General features: G+C 36.5%; 1 protein-coding gene across 1 annotated transcript in view; it reads left to right on the forward strand.

Annotated features, from left to right (window-relative positions):
* LOC149558823 (Major facilitator superfamily protein) overlaps positions 1-17,606 on the forward strand; it is a 239,510-nt gene that overhangs the window by 148,188 nt on the left and 73,716 nt on the right. Inside the window, exon 5 of the mRNA XM_089832862.1 lies at positions 1,124-1,236. Coding sequence (XP_089688988.1) covers positions 1,124-1,236 — 113 coding nt within the window. The remainder of the gene's footprint in view (positions 1-1,123; positions 1,237-17,606) is intronic.

The raw sequence follows: 17,606 nt of genomic DNA on the forward strand, positions 1-17,606 counted from the left end.
AATTAGTGTAGCACGACAAGTTGAACCAAATTAAAATGTGAACAAAATAAGCTATGTAAAAGCTGTTATACATCATAATCTTTTTGATAAGTCTGTTATGAGTTTGTGTAGACAAGATTCCTGAAGGGTGCTGATAGTACACATGCTCTAGAAGTCTATTTGCAGACATCTGATGGTCTAACAGTTGGTAGTATCCAGGTCTTAAAAGCTTATCTGCAGAATTTTGATGATTGGAATGCTGGACAGAATATTTGGAAGTTGTCTGTACTCCATGTGTAAAAGTATCTGTGCATATCTCTTATGTTGTAAACGTAATGAATTGGTGCACAGATTGAAAAGTTGGTGATTGTTAGAGTTGGTGCTCTCAAGCAAGGAATTTGGTGATTCCTTAAGATTGGTTTCCTTAAAGCATTGTATACTTTGTTTTTTGTGAGGCTGGATTAGGACACTAGATCATTGGAGCACTTCTCACTGTGGTTTCCCATTCCAGGTTTTCCACATATTTCATGTATGTTGAATCCTACGTGTGATTGCATTCTTCTCAGTTCCAATTTATGTTTTGCAGATTATCAAAAATAATTAGTAAATTAAAGATGTGAAAGTTTAATCTACCTCTTATTCACCTTAACCCACTCTTCCCAGTAGTAAAAGTGTGTAGTACAGAATGGCCTTGGATTTGGCATTTTTGTCTTGATAAAATATCATGTGTAAATCATGATTGTATATAAATGTTTGTTTTCTACAGAATGGCCTTGGGTTTTGGCATTTCTGACTTCATCAAATATCATGTGTAAATCACGATTGTGTATAATTGTTTGCCCCATGCTTGATTCAGTTTTTCAACCATGCTTAGCTATATCATTTATTTAATAGCTGGTTATGTTGTATGGCCACATACCTGATCACATTACTAAGTGATTTAAGGGCTTTTTGCAATGAAAATAGCAATTAGGAATTTCCACTATTCAAAGTTAGCTTTCAGTGAAATATGTGATGACTTATTGTAACCTGTTTTTGAATGATCACACATCTTTGTGCCATTGATAATCTTCAGATAATTGTAATCCCAATTTCTGTTTCTTCTGATTTACATTTCTTGTAATTAATTGTTCATGTATTGTAGGTATCTCCCACAAAGTATAGAGGTTCGCTGGGAACAATAGCTCAACTTGGAACATGTGTTGGAATGATAATAGCATTGGCATTGGGTGTACCTTGTGAATCAGATTCTCATTGGTAATGTTATTTTGTTCTGCTTTTGTATTTGAATGTTTTTGAAACATATTGTGCTATCAGTTATTTTTTCTCTTTTGATATTTCTCATGGAAAATTCATGACACTCCTTGTTATAAGTTGTATATGCAATTGTGGCCACATAAATTGTTTCTATTGCATGGCTAAAAAGAACCATTTGTACTTGGTATTTGCTTATACTCCTATTTTGATGAAATGAATACTTGAAATAGCTAACAAAATTAGTAATGAATTCTAGATAGAGAAGTAAAAGTAAATCTTTGTTTACTCAAAAATTTATCACATGTAATGTCTATTGATGGGATATTTCTGATTTTTCCTGTTAAACAATAATATTTACTTAAAATGACAATCATTTTATCAAAGTTTGAGAATTTATAATAATATTTAGGTCAGTAATCATAATTCAATACTCAACGATATTGTGATTCTCTGGAAATAATTACAAATTTTCTGTTCGAGGTTTCCATCCCTAACTCAACAGTGACAATACCAAGGTTTTTTATCCTTAGCTCGCAAAAAAGCATAAAAGGGTTTTAGTCATTCCACCTCTTAGCTCATGAAAAGGTTTTCCTCCTTCCAATGCTCGTGTACCAAAAAGGGATTTTGTTGTTCCAATTCTTGTGGACCTGAGAGGGATTTTGTTTGTCATCCTGATTTCAAGATACTACCTGGAGTTCAAAACTGATAACTTTATGTGTTTGCTGGATTAGTGCAATCTGCCTTTGCTGATTAATATCCGTGATGGATTGACAAGTTAGTCCTTGAATGCTTTAGAAAATTTCACTTGAATTGTTTTTTGAAATATTAACCTCTGTTGTTGATTGAACTTCTGAATGGATATCTTCGATTTCATTCTGAAATGAGATACTGTCCTCTTATATCTTCCAAAGTGAGTCACACCATTACAGTAAGACCATTGCCTTTGCAAAGATGCACAATTTATTTATTAAACACTATTTGGTTATTTCTAGTAATCACTAATAATGATATTCCTTGTAAACTTAAATGACTGACTTTCATTCATTTGCCATTCTTTTGATTTTCATCCCTGAATTTTATGTATCATTTCTTTGAATTAGAGACTGCGATTTGATTTGTAAAAGATGTGATTGCTTACTGGGGGCATGGCCTCACAGAAGTTAACCAAAGATGGTTTGCAAAGGAATAGAGTTGATCTGATTAGTTCGGTTTTCTTTCTTGAGGATACAAAATCTATTTAAGGAACCTAATAGTTGCAAAGAGGAGCACAGCTGTTGACTAACTTTTATAAGTACCTGAAGTCAACAAATAAATAGTTGAACAAACCATATTATCAAAACATAGTAATAGGCATTGACATTAAATATATCATTCCCCAAAAAAGAAAAAACTGTCTTCTAGATGAGAAGGAAAACAAGTAAGCATTGAGTGGCAGTAGAGAAGATTTTTCAAACTAACGATGATTTTGTAGACAAAGACATATAGGAAAACATGGAAGCATATTTTGAAGATTTGAACTTGGAGAGTACTTGACAAATCAAATGAATTCGATTGGGGTCGGGGGCAACACATGCATCAAGGTCAGGTGACAGCCTATGTGAAAAGTCAAGACCTTCAACACCACACAAACCTTCACAGCACACAAAATTTTCTTAATTTTTAGTAGGCAGATAATAATGTTTATAATGCAAAAAAAATATAGTTTCTGGACTGTTTTAACAATATACATCAACATGTGAAAGATGCGTATGACCAACCAATGGAATGGCCTCATCTGATTTCACACAAGGACAAGGATGTTGCATCCAATTGATCATTGAACCCAAATAATATTGTATGCTCTTCCAAATGATTCTAATCATGAAAATATTGTTTAGTGTTCCTACATGACTTGAATGCATGTTATTTAATTCAGGAACTGGCAAGAAGGATTCTTTGTTTTTGTCAAATATACAATTTGGGGAAGAACCAACTATAATTTCTGCAGTCAAACTTTGAGACAACCTCAATTTTTATTTTAGGGAAAACCACGTTCCAATAGGTTGTATGATGAATAGAGGCATAGACTATAGGGTGGAAAAAGTTAGTTCAATTCATACGACTAGTAATGTTGATGCATTTTGTATAGATGAAAACATTTTCTGAGTGTGAGGCATACAACATAATAACTTAGTTACCTGGGTTCACTGTTTTGGCCTAAGAACCTTGCCTGGGTTCGAACCAATTCGAAATACTAGTCCAGTTCGACCCAGGTTTGATTTTCCCTGGGTTGGTTCAAACCTGCAGTCCAAAATTTGAACACTGGTGAATTTTGGCTGCCTAGATCGAATTTGGGACGAATTTGGACGAGTGACTTTTAAGTCTCTTTTTATAACAAATTATATATTTTTTGAGTTCCGGTTGCCCTCAAAAGTGAATCTAAGTAGGTTATTTTGGCTTCTAACATCATTTGTGGTGTGTAAATAGGTGATTTTGTGAGCAAATAGGTGATTGAGCAAAAGAAGTTCATGATGCTATGATTACAACTTACATGTTTAAAGTTTATGCTTTGGGTGTTTTTGTTGTTTAAACGATTAACTTTGTTTACATCATATGATTTTATGATACTCTATGCTTCTAGGCTTCATAAATATGTATAGATATAAATTTTTATGATTTTTACATGTTTTTGTACGAATGAACCCAAAACCCTTTCCAAAATTTTGTTGTACCGGCGAACTGGTTCTTTGAACCCATATTTCGAACCGAACTCGAAACGGTAACTAAGCAAAATAGTGGTAAGTAGGTCATTTGGTGGGTTGGGAAGAATTGTAGTATGACATTGTACTAGAGGTCAAACGACAAATTGATGCGGACTGTAGTAGAATTATTGATGACAATGAGATGTTCAATGTGCCAGTACGTAAGAGGTGTATCGTATACGACTACACAATTCAATAGTATTTAGTCATATAAGTGCATGGATCAAGTGATGGGGGCATTGATAAGAAAAACCATAAGGATTTAGGCCTTGCAAGATGAGTGGTGATTGTGTTATTTGTAGAGTAGTTGCTGATTTTAAGAACTGTGAAACAAATGATGATCATAAATCGTCGTATGGTCCAAAGAGTGAGTGGTGATTGGAAAACTTGTAGAGGTTGTATGGTGATGTTGGAATGGAAATGTATGGTGATAACTTAAATCTGTACAATAGTGTTAAAGGTGAGAATCACACATCTATATTGGGTGGAGAGTATGGAGGTGAATGTAGATCATATAGTAGCAATTAGACAAGCATATCATACAACATAATAGGCTCAGATACTAGTATTAGGGAGTCTTTACAATTTAATTTTCTAATATTTGAACTTTCCACTCCACAAAACCTTGAACTTGTATTATTCTTTTTTTTGTTTCTTTACTGTGGGATTTACTTTTAATGATTCTCACTCTTTCTTTTTCTATTTCATTTGTTGTGTTGTATTTCTCTTGTAAGATTCCCTATGAAGTATGTCATGATCTAACTTCATTGATTTGGAGATCATTAGTGAGATGTGCTTTTCTTGGAACCATAATCATTGACTTTTGTGAATCTTGTACTATTTGAAACATACATTATCCTTTTATCCAAGTCATTCATTGATTTCCTATCATCACAAAATCCTTGTTTGTCTTCATATGTCTCTATAGCTTCAATAAAAATACAGTTTGACAAAAATACCTTGTAGTCTTCCATTTGCTAGTGATATAGGCCATTGAGAATTTTTTTAATCCTCCAAACATGATTGTAATTCCAACCCCTCTTTTTGATCAGGTTCCATTGAACTTGATCTTTGTCACTTGGTTGCTTCCTTATTGTTTGGTTGGTTGTTTGAGTCGATTATTATACTTTTGATCCTTGTTCTTAATGGAGATTGTGTTCTTTTTCTTGTTGTGATTGGCTATGGATGCTACCAATTATCTCTATTTGAACAAGGTGTAGTATGCTTTCTTCAATAATAAAATGACCATGAATTTTAAAAAACATGCTTGGATATCAATTATCACCCATTGACCCATTAAAACTCTAAATACCTTAAATAACTTGTTGATTTGCACTTGCAAGTTGAAAAGTTGGGGGCTTGACCACATTTCTTCAAGTGCCCTTTATTGTTGAGATTCCTTCGAAGGATCTCTATATTCACCACCAGTGTTTTCTTTTTTGAACATTCGATTGATCAATTGGTTTCCTAAGAATGAAGGTTTAGTTATTTGATCATTTTTGCTAAATTCGATATGGGTTCTAGCATTATCTTGTTCTTCCTTGATAGAATAGGATTTTGAAGTTCATGAATACTCTATAAGAACTCAATAGTATAACTAGTATGTTAGTGTGAAGTTCTTGCCTTGAAATATTTACACTGAGCTGTAATTGATGTATTACTATACTTGCTTTTCTATTTGAGTGCATCATTTTTTAGTCGTAGCTTTGTCCAATTGGATCCTTGCTCTACAAAGCCTTTATCTTTTTGTATGTTGGTTTAGGTAAACTCCTTTCTTTGCATGGGTGTGAGTAATGACCGATACTTCATTATGCCTTACATTAATCATGTTGGCACTTTCCTTTTGCTTCAAACATTTGATGTCTTCATGGTCTCCGAGTCCACACCATTTGTACCATAGTTGCAATTTGTCTTTCTTGTTGGTAGTCTCTCACAATGTGTCTTCATTCATTACATTATAGGCAATGTATGATCAAATGTCCTTTGATGTTGTAATGTATTTGCCTTACTCTTTGATTTTTATAATGGCATGGGGATATGTTCCATGGCTTTGATGGAGTAGACTTCTATCTTTGTGTATAAAGCTACATTATTGGGTCTCTCCCCTTGACCTCATGGGTCGCAATTTGATTCAAACCAGGTCTGCATTTGAATTTGGTTCATTAGGGGTACATACACAACTCTAGAAATGCTTGGTGGGGTAAGTTTAGAATGATACATGGTGGACTTGTGAAGCATTCGAGACACTTTTTGTATTTCCATTAAGAACTTGCACCATTTTTTTCCACCAGCATGGCGAATTATAAGACATAGTGTTCACTAGCAAACTTAAAAAAATTTTAAAAACCATTTGCCTTGATATTGATACAATTAAGGGTTTACCAATTTTTATGCACTTAATTTGAAATTTTCATTGGCTTTGGTAGGGTTATGTGTAGAAAAAGTATAATTTTTTTGGTAGAATTATGATGAAAAAATTGTTTGGGGAAAAAATTGGAAAACCAAAAGTCAATGGGAAAAAATTGGCTTTTAAAAAGAAGCAGTACTGTGAAGTCAGATTGTTGTTGCTTGAGTAAGTTTGAAGGTACCCTTAGTCATCAAGATCTAAAATACCATGGTGCTAACCTTGGTTTTGAAATGGATCCTAAAAGACTTAGAAATGAACCCTAGAAATTGCTACTAAGGAACGATATTCAGATGGCTTCTCCTAATTATGCAAGATTTTGGAAAGGAATTTGCATCTAGAATTCCTTATTTGGAAAAGTCATTGTTATCCACTCTGTTTCTAATGTTTTTAAAAGAATTTGGGAGCGTGATAGCTTTTTAGAAATATGTTGACTAGCTATGAATTTTACAAGGGTAAGTTATAACAATAATTTTTTTGCTCTACATGATGGCAACCTCCGCGACGAAAACCAAGGTTTGACAGAGATGCCTTAATGGTGCCCTAGTTACGTAGAGATGGCAGGTTCAGAGGAAATAGGTTTTAGAAATTGAGGGCACATGGGCAGACTGTTTTGGATGGTGGGGCACATGGAGGATCGAGGCAGTTTTCTAACATCCCCCGGGATAAACATGTTAATGATAGGAGGCCTCAACGATGGAATGGTAACGGACGGAGCTGGGGTTTTTAGAATGATCAAAGGCCTTAGTGGAAAGGAAATGAAGCTCCCCAGCATTTTAATGGAGATTTGGCTTTACCTCGTTATTTCAACTTTGAGTAGATTGAAAGAAAGTTTTGGCGACCGAAACAGGCCCAACAAGGAAAAATGGTGATAGTACCTAAATAAAAATATCTTTAGGGTTTCTACTCTCCTAGTACAAAATCCTTCTTGGAGTGAATTTGTTAAACGCCTTCAGTGTAGGGCTTTGTTTATGAAATGGTTAGGACCTTGGTCATCTTTAAGGAAAATCCAGGACTGGTTGAATGTGAACTGGGGTGAAAATATGGTGCTCAAGCCTTTGGCGAACAAATTCTTTTTGGTAATCTGTCCAACACCTAATGATAAGAAGGCAATCTTGAGTGGAGGCCCATATATGCTAGATGGAATAGGTTTCTATGTATGTGACTAGCGGCCAAATTTTAATCTGGAGACTGAAAAGGTGAAGGAGGTTTTGATTTGGGTTAACCTAAAAAATTTGCCATGGGAATATAAGGATGAGGAAACCTTGAAGATGATCGGGAATAATTTAGGGGTTTTCATTAAATCAGAAGAATCGCCGGAAAAGAATCATTTGTTTCAGTATTCTAGGATTTTGATTAAGATGCAAGATTGCTATTCTGTGCTTGACCAAATTGCTATTCGCACTCTGGAAGGGGAATTTGTTGTGGTCATTGATGTGGATTATGCTGATCATGTCAATCTTTAGGAGCAGATGGGTAAAGGGAAAGGGCAAATGGAGAATTGTTGTTTGGATTTGATGAAGCATATTGAGCAGCAGCGAGAAATTATTTCCCCATGGTGTATCTCTTTTGAGGAGGAAATGACTTGTAGATCTGATAAAAATGTGGTTTGCATTGATGGTTTGGAGATTAGCTCTAGTGACGATGGTTGCGGTTTAGGCGTTGGTGGGAACTACGAGACTGCTGCCCAATCTACACAGGTGGTTATAGAAACCCCTTACTCCCAGTAGATTAATATCCAGGGAGCCCTAGGAAATGTTCCTTTCCATCAGGGTCTTAGTTCCTTCATTCCGGATACCTTAGATGAGAATGTTGGTGAGGATGGTAAACAAGTTCTGGATGAGAGAGAGCTAGTGCCATAGAGGGAGGAGTGTGTCAATGAGGAGGTGGGGGAGTTTTCTTTACCGGTGCGCAAGGATTCGGTGGAAGAGGAAATCTACAAAGATATACAAATATCCCCAATCAGAACTCTGGAGTCTTTTCTGGATAGCGAGAAGGAACTCGAGAGGGATGCCCCAGCTTCGAAATCGAAGTTTTCGTGTGATGAGGATTTTGGAGTAGACGAGTGTGGGGTTATGGACTTGTTGATGATGGAACAAGAGCGTTCTATTCGAATGACACCATTAGGTATTAACAAACCCAAGGTCTCGGAAAAGAAAAAAAGGGGCCCGAAACTGGTGAGTGTTAAACTTGCTATTGTTGGTTGCGTAGCGGACCAGGCTAAACTGCTGAGATTGGGAAGAGGATATACCTCTTCCCGGAAACCATGAAGCTGCTATTGTGGAATGTCAAGTGCTGCAATGCCCCTGATAAACTGCACTTGGTCAAACGTGTGGTTGATCAAGCTAATTCTGATGTTTTCTTACAAGAAATGAAGTTAAGTGCTGAAGGTAGTGGTGTTCTCTCTAAGAAACTTTCGTCATGGAAGTGTATGCTGGTAGATGCTAATGGTGCGTCTGGAGGTTTAGGTATCTTATCGAAAGAGGCCTCCATTTGTGTTTGTTTGATGGATTTTGGCCCTTATTGGCAACTAGTGAATATTTCCTCTTTTCAGTTGCAGATGAGTTTTTTGGCCTTTGACATATATGGGCAATGTCAACAAACCCTGAAATCTTAGCTATGGTCAATTTTGACGGATAAATTGAGATTGTGGGAGGGAAAGTGTTACATCCCAATTTTTGACCTAGCTTGAAATATAGATGTTGAAGTTCACATGAAGTCAGTTGGTAGTTTAATTTGATATAATCTGGCAAAATGGTAAGATAGTTAGTCGTTATGATTTCAAGTGAAGATGACATGCTAGTTATTCGTTAATCACGAATTCATGGAATTAAGACGAAAGGTTAGCTAATATGATTATTTATAATTTATAATTTAATTACAGAGAAATTCCTTGCAGGGAGCTTGTCGAAGGGGTGGAAGCATTGTCAGAAAAGAATTAGGCAGAGCATCACCATCATTGGACAGACAGGTAGACGACCAAGCGATTTGTAACAGGGCTCATCTCTGGAACTGCATGAGTTGTTAATAATTAATTAAGTTTAAATATAAACGTATTCTTATAAGATTTTAATAAATTTTCGAGTTATAATAATATTTGTGTTATTTTCACTTTCCAGCTCTATTATTTCTAATTTAATTTTCTTTAATGTTATCACTTAGTCATCAATTTAAACATTAAATAATATTAATAAAACTTTTTCACCTTTGTTCCAACGATTCATTTTTCCATTTGATGGAATTCAAAGCGCATTTGAGTCTTGTAACGATAGAAGTTGAAAAGCCATTCATCATCTTTTTATATGGTTGCCTCATCGTTTTCAGACATCACCAACAAGATACCCGTCTGTTCTTGTTTCCGCTATAGTCTCAGAACCTCACTATTCTGCAACTCGAGTTTGTCTATTTGCCTTGTATCCTGTTATATCTGTCTCAAATTCTTCTTTTGCAAATACGTTTAACACCCTACTAAGATCCGTCACCCATTCTGCAAAACGTTATCACCTGCAACATCATTCCTGCCTAGCGTGATATCATACCTCTGAGCTTACACGAGATCAATCTTGCGCATCACTGAACAACGGATTCAACGGGTATTTGAAGAGTTCACAAAACAGGGCACACAGTAATCTGTAGCCAAGTAAGGATGTGCTAAATCGTTTTTAACTTCTTTCACTCACGTTTTCTTGTCATTTCTGGGTCGGGTTGATTCAAAATGTAAGAGTTGTGTGCACAGAATAGAGTCCTGATGTTTACCTCATGCTCAGACTATTAGAAAATGCCAGCAGAGCTTGTTTACATGATTACTAATAAAGTAGTTGATGCTTATGATAGAAGCTGATAAAGAAAGTAATAAAACTTTATGTTCTCATCTTACTCATTGTTTGATATTACCGATTGCCATCACTTAATTCAAAAATATTTTTGAATACAGACTATACTTTTATCAAACCACGTATGTCTTAACTCTGTAGATTTTGTCATGAAAAGCTATGTTCTCAAACAAAGAAACAGTAATAATGATCAACTATGAATACCAAGGAAAATTCTGAGAATGTAGAGTCTTAATTTTATGAATAGGTATAAGATGTAACGGTTCAGGCACCAAGGAGACACCGATCTAAAGATCTGTTGATGGTTAGTGAGTGAAATGAGTTGTTCTTTTCTAGTTTGCAAGTTGGATATAATATGAGTTCATCTGCTGTATCTGTGTGTATTGAGAATTTGTTTTTCAAGGATATAGATATTGAAAATTGGTTGAAGATATAAGCGCAGGAGACAAGTAAGAATGTTGCTGAATTGAGAATGGCCAATCGTGTTTTTCTTTCTAATGCAATTGTTGAATCAAGAATGTTCAATGTGTCTCTTTTTCATTAAAATAATTGCAGACTGAATCGGGGTGGTCAGTAAAAGAATTCTAGTTCTTGGAAAACTGCCTTAAACCATAAATGTTTCTTTATTCATAAGAAAGTTTTAAACATGTATAAAAGATATGGATATGCAATGAAAAACTGTGATTAACTAATTCAGTTCAGAATGTATTACAAACATTCATACCCTGCAAGAGTGAATTTATTAATATTAAACAAGCACCTGGAAATCACGGGCTTGGAGGCTTGATGAGGTTGAGGGGGCGTGAGGAAAGATTCATCAACAATAAGAACCAGTAATATCAGTTATGACATTTTAATATATATCATTTAATATGAATTAATAATAGCTCATGCATATTCTTGTTATGATGATCTCCTGCTGCCAAGTCGTATGGCGTGTTATATTTCATGATGCCCAGTGAATGGGAAGATGTTTCCTATCAAATTCCGGGTAGGGAGGGCCTTTCTCGTTAGAGATCATGTAGGGATATATATATATATATATATATATATATATATATATATATATATATATATATATATATATATATATATATATATATATATATATATATATATATATATTGCTGTCCAAGGTTGGGTGGTAAAGCCCCTGACAATGTTTCACCTCTCTCAAGATGTCAGATATGCGTCAAACAGAGATAAGCCATGAAAATCAATTGTTATCGGAAACAGGTATTATCATTTTTGTTTATGAGAAGGTAAGATTAAATTGAGGTATTTCATTGTTATCATCATTTTACTTCATATAAATGAATATTGAATATAAGTAACTATCTAATCTTGAGAAATTGTCACAGGTAAGCAATCAGAAGGAAAAGGAATCCGAAGCCCTAATTGATTGTGTGATAGCTGGAACCCTAATTGATATGGTGGTATTGGAAGCCCTAATTGAATCCATGGTATCGAAAACCCTACTTGAATCCGTGGTTGCAAAAGCCCTAAATTGAATCCGTCGTCGCGAAAACCTTAGATAAAATCCGTTGTCGCGGAAGCCCTAAATTGAATCCGTGGTCGCGGAAGCCCTAAGTTGTAAAGCAGTACTAGAAGCCCTAAATAAACCGATGGTAATTGATGCCCTAATTGGTAAGATGATATGTGATGCCCTAATTTAAGTTATATTGGTATTTAGTGGTATTCATCAAATGATTTTTGAGATAGCAGTCGATTTGAGAAATTGTTATAGTATATTTGTGGACTAACCCGGGTGGTTGTAGAAGCATACTTAGATGAATTTCAGTCTCAATTTTTCCGAGGTATGTGATCTCAATTTCTAAAGTAATTTCATTAAAAGGTATTTCAAGTATTTATTTAAGACATTTTGTTTAACTGATTTTAACGGTAATCTTCTTCACATGAACATGAATGATGTAACTGCCTTCTTATGAAGTCGAAGTTAAAACTGTATTCTATGCTTATGATAGATGTTAAAATTAGACCCAGGAAAGGTGGTTGTTACAGAAAGTTGGTGGTGTTGGGTGGTGACTTTAATACAATCCTATCTCTGAGTGAGAAACTAGGTGGGGTGGTCAAATTAAACAGAAGCCATTAGTAGTTTGCTGATTTTGTTCTAATGAATAATTTAAAAGATTTACCCTTCTCTAATGGAGATTTTACATGGACTAATCAGAGGAAAAGATTTACCAATATTGCTGAAAAGATTGATCGTTTTCTACTGGGTGGTGACTGGACAAGCACGGAGTGGTTATGCCAAGTGGACATCTTACCTCTTACAGGTTCTGATCACTTTCCTATCTGTTTAAATATAAGGAATGATTCAACGCCGAAGCGTGCTCCTTGTGGATTGGGAAAAATGGCTTCTTTGATTTGATTAAAAGTTGGTGGAGCTTAGCTCCTAAACGTAAAGCCTTCAAGTTTTTTAAGAAATTGTGGTTTTTGAAGGAACAGCTGAAAGTGTGGAACAGGGTAGTGTTTAAGAACATCTTTGATGAAAAATTTAAGCTAGAGAAAAAGCTAGGGGAAGTGAATGAGGTGGTGATGGCTGGCGGTATGGATGATGCTCTATATCAACAAGAATTGAATCTGAAAAAAGAATATGATAAAGTTTTGCAAACGGAAGAAATTTTTTGGAGGCAAAAGTCTTGTGAATTGTGGCTTAAGAAGGGCGACCGTAATACCAAATATTTCCACAATTCTATGAAGGAGAACAATCAACAAGATTTTCTCCATCAAAAAATCAAATGGGAATTCTATTACAGATCAAGCACAGATCAATGGGGAGGCTGTAAGGTTTTCCAAGGATCTGCTAGGTGCTCAACACAATGAAGCCTCTGAGGAGGATTGTCAAGGTATGCTGGATGGAATTCCCAAGTTGATTTCAGATGCCCAAAATAACATGTTGACTTGTCTGGTGTTGATGGAGGAAGTTAGAATTGCCCTTGTTATTATGGGAAGGGATAAAATGCCTGGTCTGGATGGGTTTCCTGCTCTTTTCTTTCAGGAAGCTTGGGATTTTGTCAGACAGGAACTTTGGGAAGTTGTTGAGGAGTCTAGAAGGAAGGCTTTGGTGTTTAAAGATTTGAATAATACCTTTATATCACTCATACCCAAAAAAGGGGAAAGAGAAACTTTCAGTGAATTTAGGCCTATCTCTTTATGCAACATAGTTTATAAGGTGATTTCTGAGGTAACGACGAATAGGCTTATGTTGGTTTTGCCCACAATTATTTCTTCTGAACAGAGTTGGTTTGCTCCTGGTAAGTCTATCTATGAAGGAAATATTATAGCCTAGGAAGCCATACATTCGTTGAAATTGAACAAGGTGACGGGGATGATGATTAGATTGGATATATGGAAGGCTTATAATAATGTGAATAGGCCTTTTCTGCTAAAGGCTCTTGATAAGTTTGGTTTCAACAGTGGTTGGTGTAAGTGGATCTTCTCTTGTATAGATTCTCTTCGTATCTCGGTGTTAGTTAATGGCAGCTCTCAAGGTTTCTTTGAAATGGAGAGAGGTATTTGTCAAGGAGATCCACTTTCTCCCTTTCTTTTTATTATTTTGGCAGAAGTATTGGGAAGAACAATTTCAAAAGCTAAAGAGGATAAAAGGTGGAATAGTTTGTAGGTTGCTAGAGGTGTGGATTCGATTATGAATTTATAGTTTGTGGATGATAATTTTTTAATGGGTGAGGCAAGTTTTAGAGAGGCCCGTTGTATTAAAAATGTTATAGAGGACTATGGCAAAGTGTTGGGTCAGCTCATTAATTGGCAAAAATCTGAGATCTTTTTCTTTAATACTGCAAATAAGATTCAAGCAAAGATATGTAGAACTTTGGGGGTGAGGCATGGAAAGCTACCTAATAAGTACTTAGGTATACCGCTGTTTTAGGGCAGAAATAATTCTAACCTATGAAAGGAATTGATCGATAGTTGCATCAAGTGCTTGGATGGTTGGAAAGGGAGGTGGCTGTCCTTTGCAAGAAGGATTTTATTGCTACAGACAGTAATTTCAGCGATTCCAACCTTTTCTGAGTTCTTTGAAAATCCCAGTGGAAGTGTTAAGGTATATTGAATAGAGGATGAGGAAATTCCTTTGGAATGGAACCCATAATAAAGAAAAAATTCCTTTGGTGGCATGGGAGTCTTTGTGCCAGTCAAAGAAATAGGGGGGTGTGGGTCTCCGTAGATGGCAAGATGTTAACAAGGCACTGGGTGCAAAGTTAATTTGGGAAATGTATGTGCATTCGGATCAATTATGGTCAAAATACTACAGGCTAAATATTTAGACTCCAGAGACCCGTTGAGGATCCTTACTGTAAGGAACCCGCCGAGGGGATCAGTTGTTTGGAATTTTATGTTGGATTGTAGGCCTATCATCACTAACCACATCTCTTGGCACTTAGGAAATGGGGAAACAACCTGCTTTTGGCATAACTCTTGGAATGGTTTGAGTAGGTTGGCTGATCTTGAGGGAGTTGAAGATCTTATTCCAGTAATGGAGGCGGAATGGGGTGACATAGTGGATTGTTATGTGGAGGAGAGGCAATCAGAGGTGGGTTCTTACTGGGTGTGGAAGGACTTTTCCAATTTGCAGCTGTCAGAGTAACAAAAATCGAGAGTAAAAGATATTTTTCAGGATAGGCAGGTGAATTTGAGTAATAAGGAGGATAGGATTATTTGGTGTGCTTCTAAGAGTGGAGGTTACTCAGCTGAATTGGAATATCAGCTTAGCAGAAGGTCACTATTTCAGATGGATGGCCCTGTAAGTTGTGTTGGAATAAACTATGCTTGCCCAAGGCTGGAGCTTTTGCATGGTTAGCTTTGAAGGGTAGGATTCTAACGGATGATAGGAGGTATAAGTTTGGGTTTGTGGGCCCATCTCAATGTGCTCTTTGTGTAAGTGCAATGGAAACCGCGAATCATCTTTTGGTTGAATTTGCTCAACAATGTTGGATGCGTTTGAAGATGCAGTTATGTTGGTCGGCTCCCTACCAGATTCTCTTCAAGGTATGTTTCAAGGTTGGCCAGTAGCCTTTAAAAAGTCTATCTATTCAAATATTTGGATTGTTAGCCCAGCCTTAGTAATTTGAGAAGTTTGGAAGGAGTACAATAGGCAGATCTTTCAAGATAGATTGGAAAGTGTGGAGATGGTTTGGGAAAGAATTCACCGAGCTATTGAAGAATGTATGAATGCTAATTGTGTGTTATAGCACCTGAGGAGAAACTTTAACTGTTGGGATAGCAGAGTGCAAAAATTCTGGCTTGGGATTAGAATTAAATGGGCCAATGATGGAGGAAGGGAAGGTAAGGTGAAAGTTGATAGGAAGGAGATTAGATGACAGCCACCAATAGGGGAGTGGATTAAAATTAACTTTGATGGCGCCTCAAAAGGGAATAAAGGGTTATCAGGTGCAGGGGCAGTGACCAGAAATGAAACAGGGGATATTATTGGTTTTGCGGTGAAATGGCTAGTGGATGGTACTAATAATGTGGCAGAGATAGAGGTTGCACTTTTAGCAGTATTATTGGCCAAAAAATTGGGTGTTAAGTATCTTCATCTCGAAGGGGATTCAAAAATTATTGTAGATGGTATTAATAAATGTTCGATGCAAGCATGGCTCTACCAAAATCCGATTCAGAGGATCAGAACAGAGTTGGAAACCTTCATCAATTTTAATGTGAGCCATGTGTATAGGAAGGGGAATGTGGAGGCGGACAAGTTGGGAAATTGGGCAACAACATTCCCCCAAATAAATTCAATTGCATTCGAGGATTTAAGATTGGTACAATTAGAGGGAGGATTAGACACTGGCAATGGGTAATTATACAGATGTCAGTCATTTATTGCTGATGGGTGAAGCTTGCTGATTTTGAAAGGGCCGCACGTGAGAAGAGTTAGAGATTGAAGCTTTGTTCTCATTGTTATCCAAATTAGAGATTTGTGTCAGAAGATAGTATTGATTTGGCGGCGGTGGTATATGGGAGCTAGTTTAGAATGGACACTTTAAGCGTGCGAGGTTAATGCTTCTAGGTGAATGGAAGTGGGTTGTTTAATTATAAAAAGTGGGGAAGGTGGTGTTTATGTCTAGTTTTTCTAGCAAGGTGTGGAGAAGATGACAGAAATGGAGGCTTCTTTTGCTATGGATTCCAACAAGAAGTTGAAAGCATTCAAAGGGCCAGTAAGCAAGGAGCGGCTGAAGGGCCTGCTAAAGATACAAACAGAAGGAATGATTGAGGCGGTTTTAGGTGTTATTGGTGCCCAGTTTCAGGAGCGAGTAGTGAAACGTCGGTCTAATTTGGATGTTATCGCAATGGTAGTGGCATTGGGGTTGGAGTTGAATAATACAACGGAGGAACTGGGCTATGTAGCAAGGTCACTGTTTGAAGAAGACATGTTGGGTGGCCTTGATTCCATCTGAGAGTGGTTTGTTCTAGGTATTGGTTCGGATTTTACAGAGTGCTTCGAAGACAAGGATGAGGGAAGGTGCTATGGCTACATCCCCTTCCTAAGATGGAAGGCAAAGGCGGATAAGCCTTCTCTGTATAAGGCAGCGGAGCAAGCTTGGGAGAAGCTGAGGGTGGAGTTGAACTGGGCGGAAGGTGGTGAGGATAAGCCGAAGACTGAATGGGTTAACTTTCCATGTTGACGGCGCAATCCACAAGGCGGGAAAGCTGCCTCTGCATATCAAGGGTAGATGCTGGTGGAAGATTAGTGTGAAATAGGTGCTGCTGGTTAGTCGCTGGGGGTAAAAGTTCTTTGGTTATAGGTGATAGTTATGTATGTAATGTGTTGGTTTTATAAGAATGTAGTGGATTCGGGCTTGGAGTAGGTTGGTTAGAATTATTTTGATCATGGCTGCTGTAGTGTTATGAAGTTCTGGTAGGCAACTGTAGGTTGGGGTTTTCGGTTGCATAGGTTTTTGTTAACAATGGTTCGATGCTCTTTGAGGGCTTATATGTGACTATTTTCTTTTATGTTTAATATATATATGAAACTTTACCGATCAAAAAATAAATAAATAATTTTTTTTCTCTTAATATATTTGGTGTAATTTGCATCACAAAGAAAAACTTCTTGCATTGCTATAGGGTTGCTCTTCTAAATTGTGAAAGAAAAGAGATATGAGAGATTTTTGATGATATTCTTAAGAACAATCTGTTAAGGTCTTGGTCTGACCTGAGCACAAAGTTTGAGCTCCCCAGCTCCCATTGAAGAACCTACTCTGTGATTAGGGAACCTGTATGATCCTTCGTTCTCCTGTTCATTATGAAGTTGATTCTGTCATGATAAAAGATTGACAAATGATGTGATGATACCCCTTTTGCACATAGTTAACTCCAAAACAATTTGTAACACTATTGTGAAGTCCC

This window comes from Cupressus sempervirens, chromosome 5 (genome assembly GCF_028749045.1).
Source record: "Cupressus sempervirens isolate cs-2001-9-10 chromosome 5, ASM2874904v1, whole genome shotgun sequence".
Lineage (NCBI taxonomy): Eukaryota > Viridiplantae > Streptophyta > Pinopsida > Cupressales > Cupressaceae > Cupressus > Cupressus sempervirens.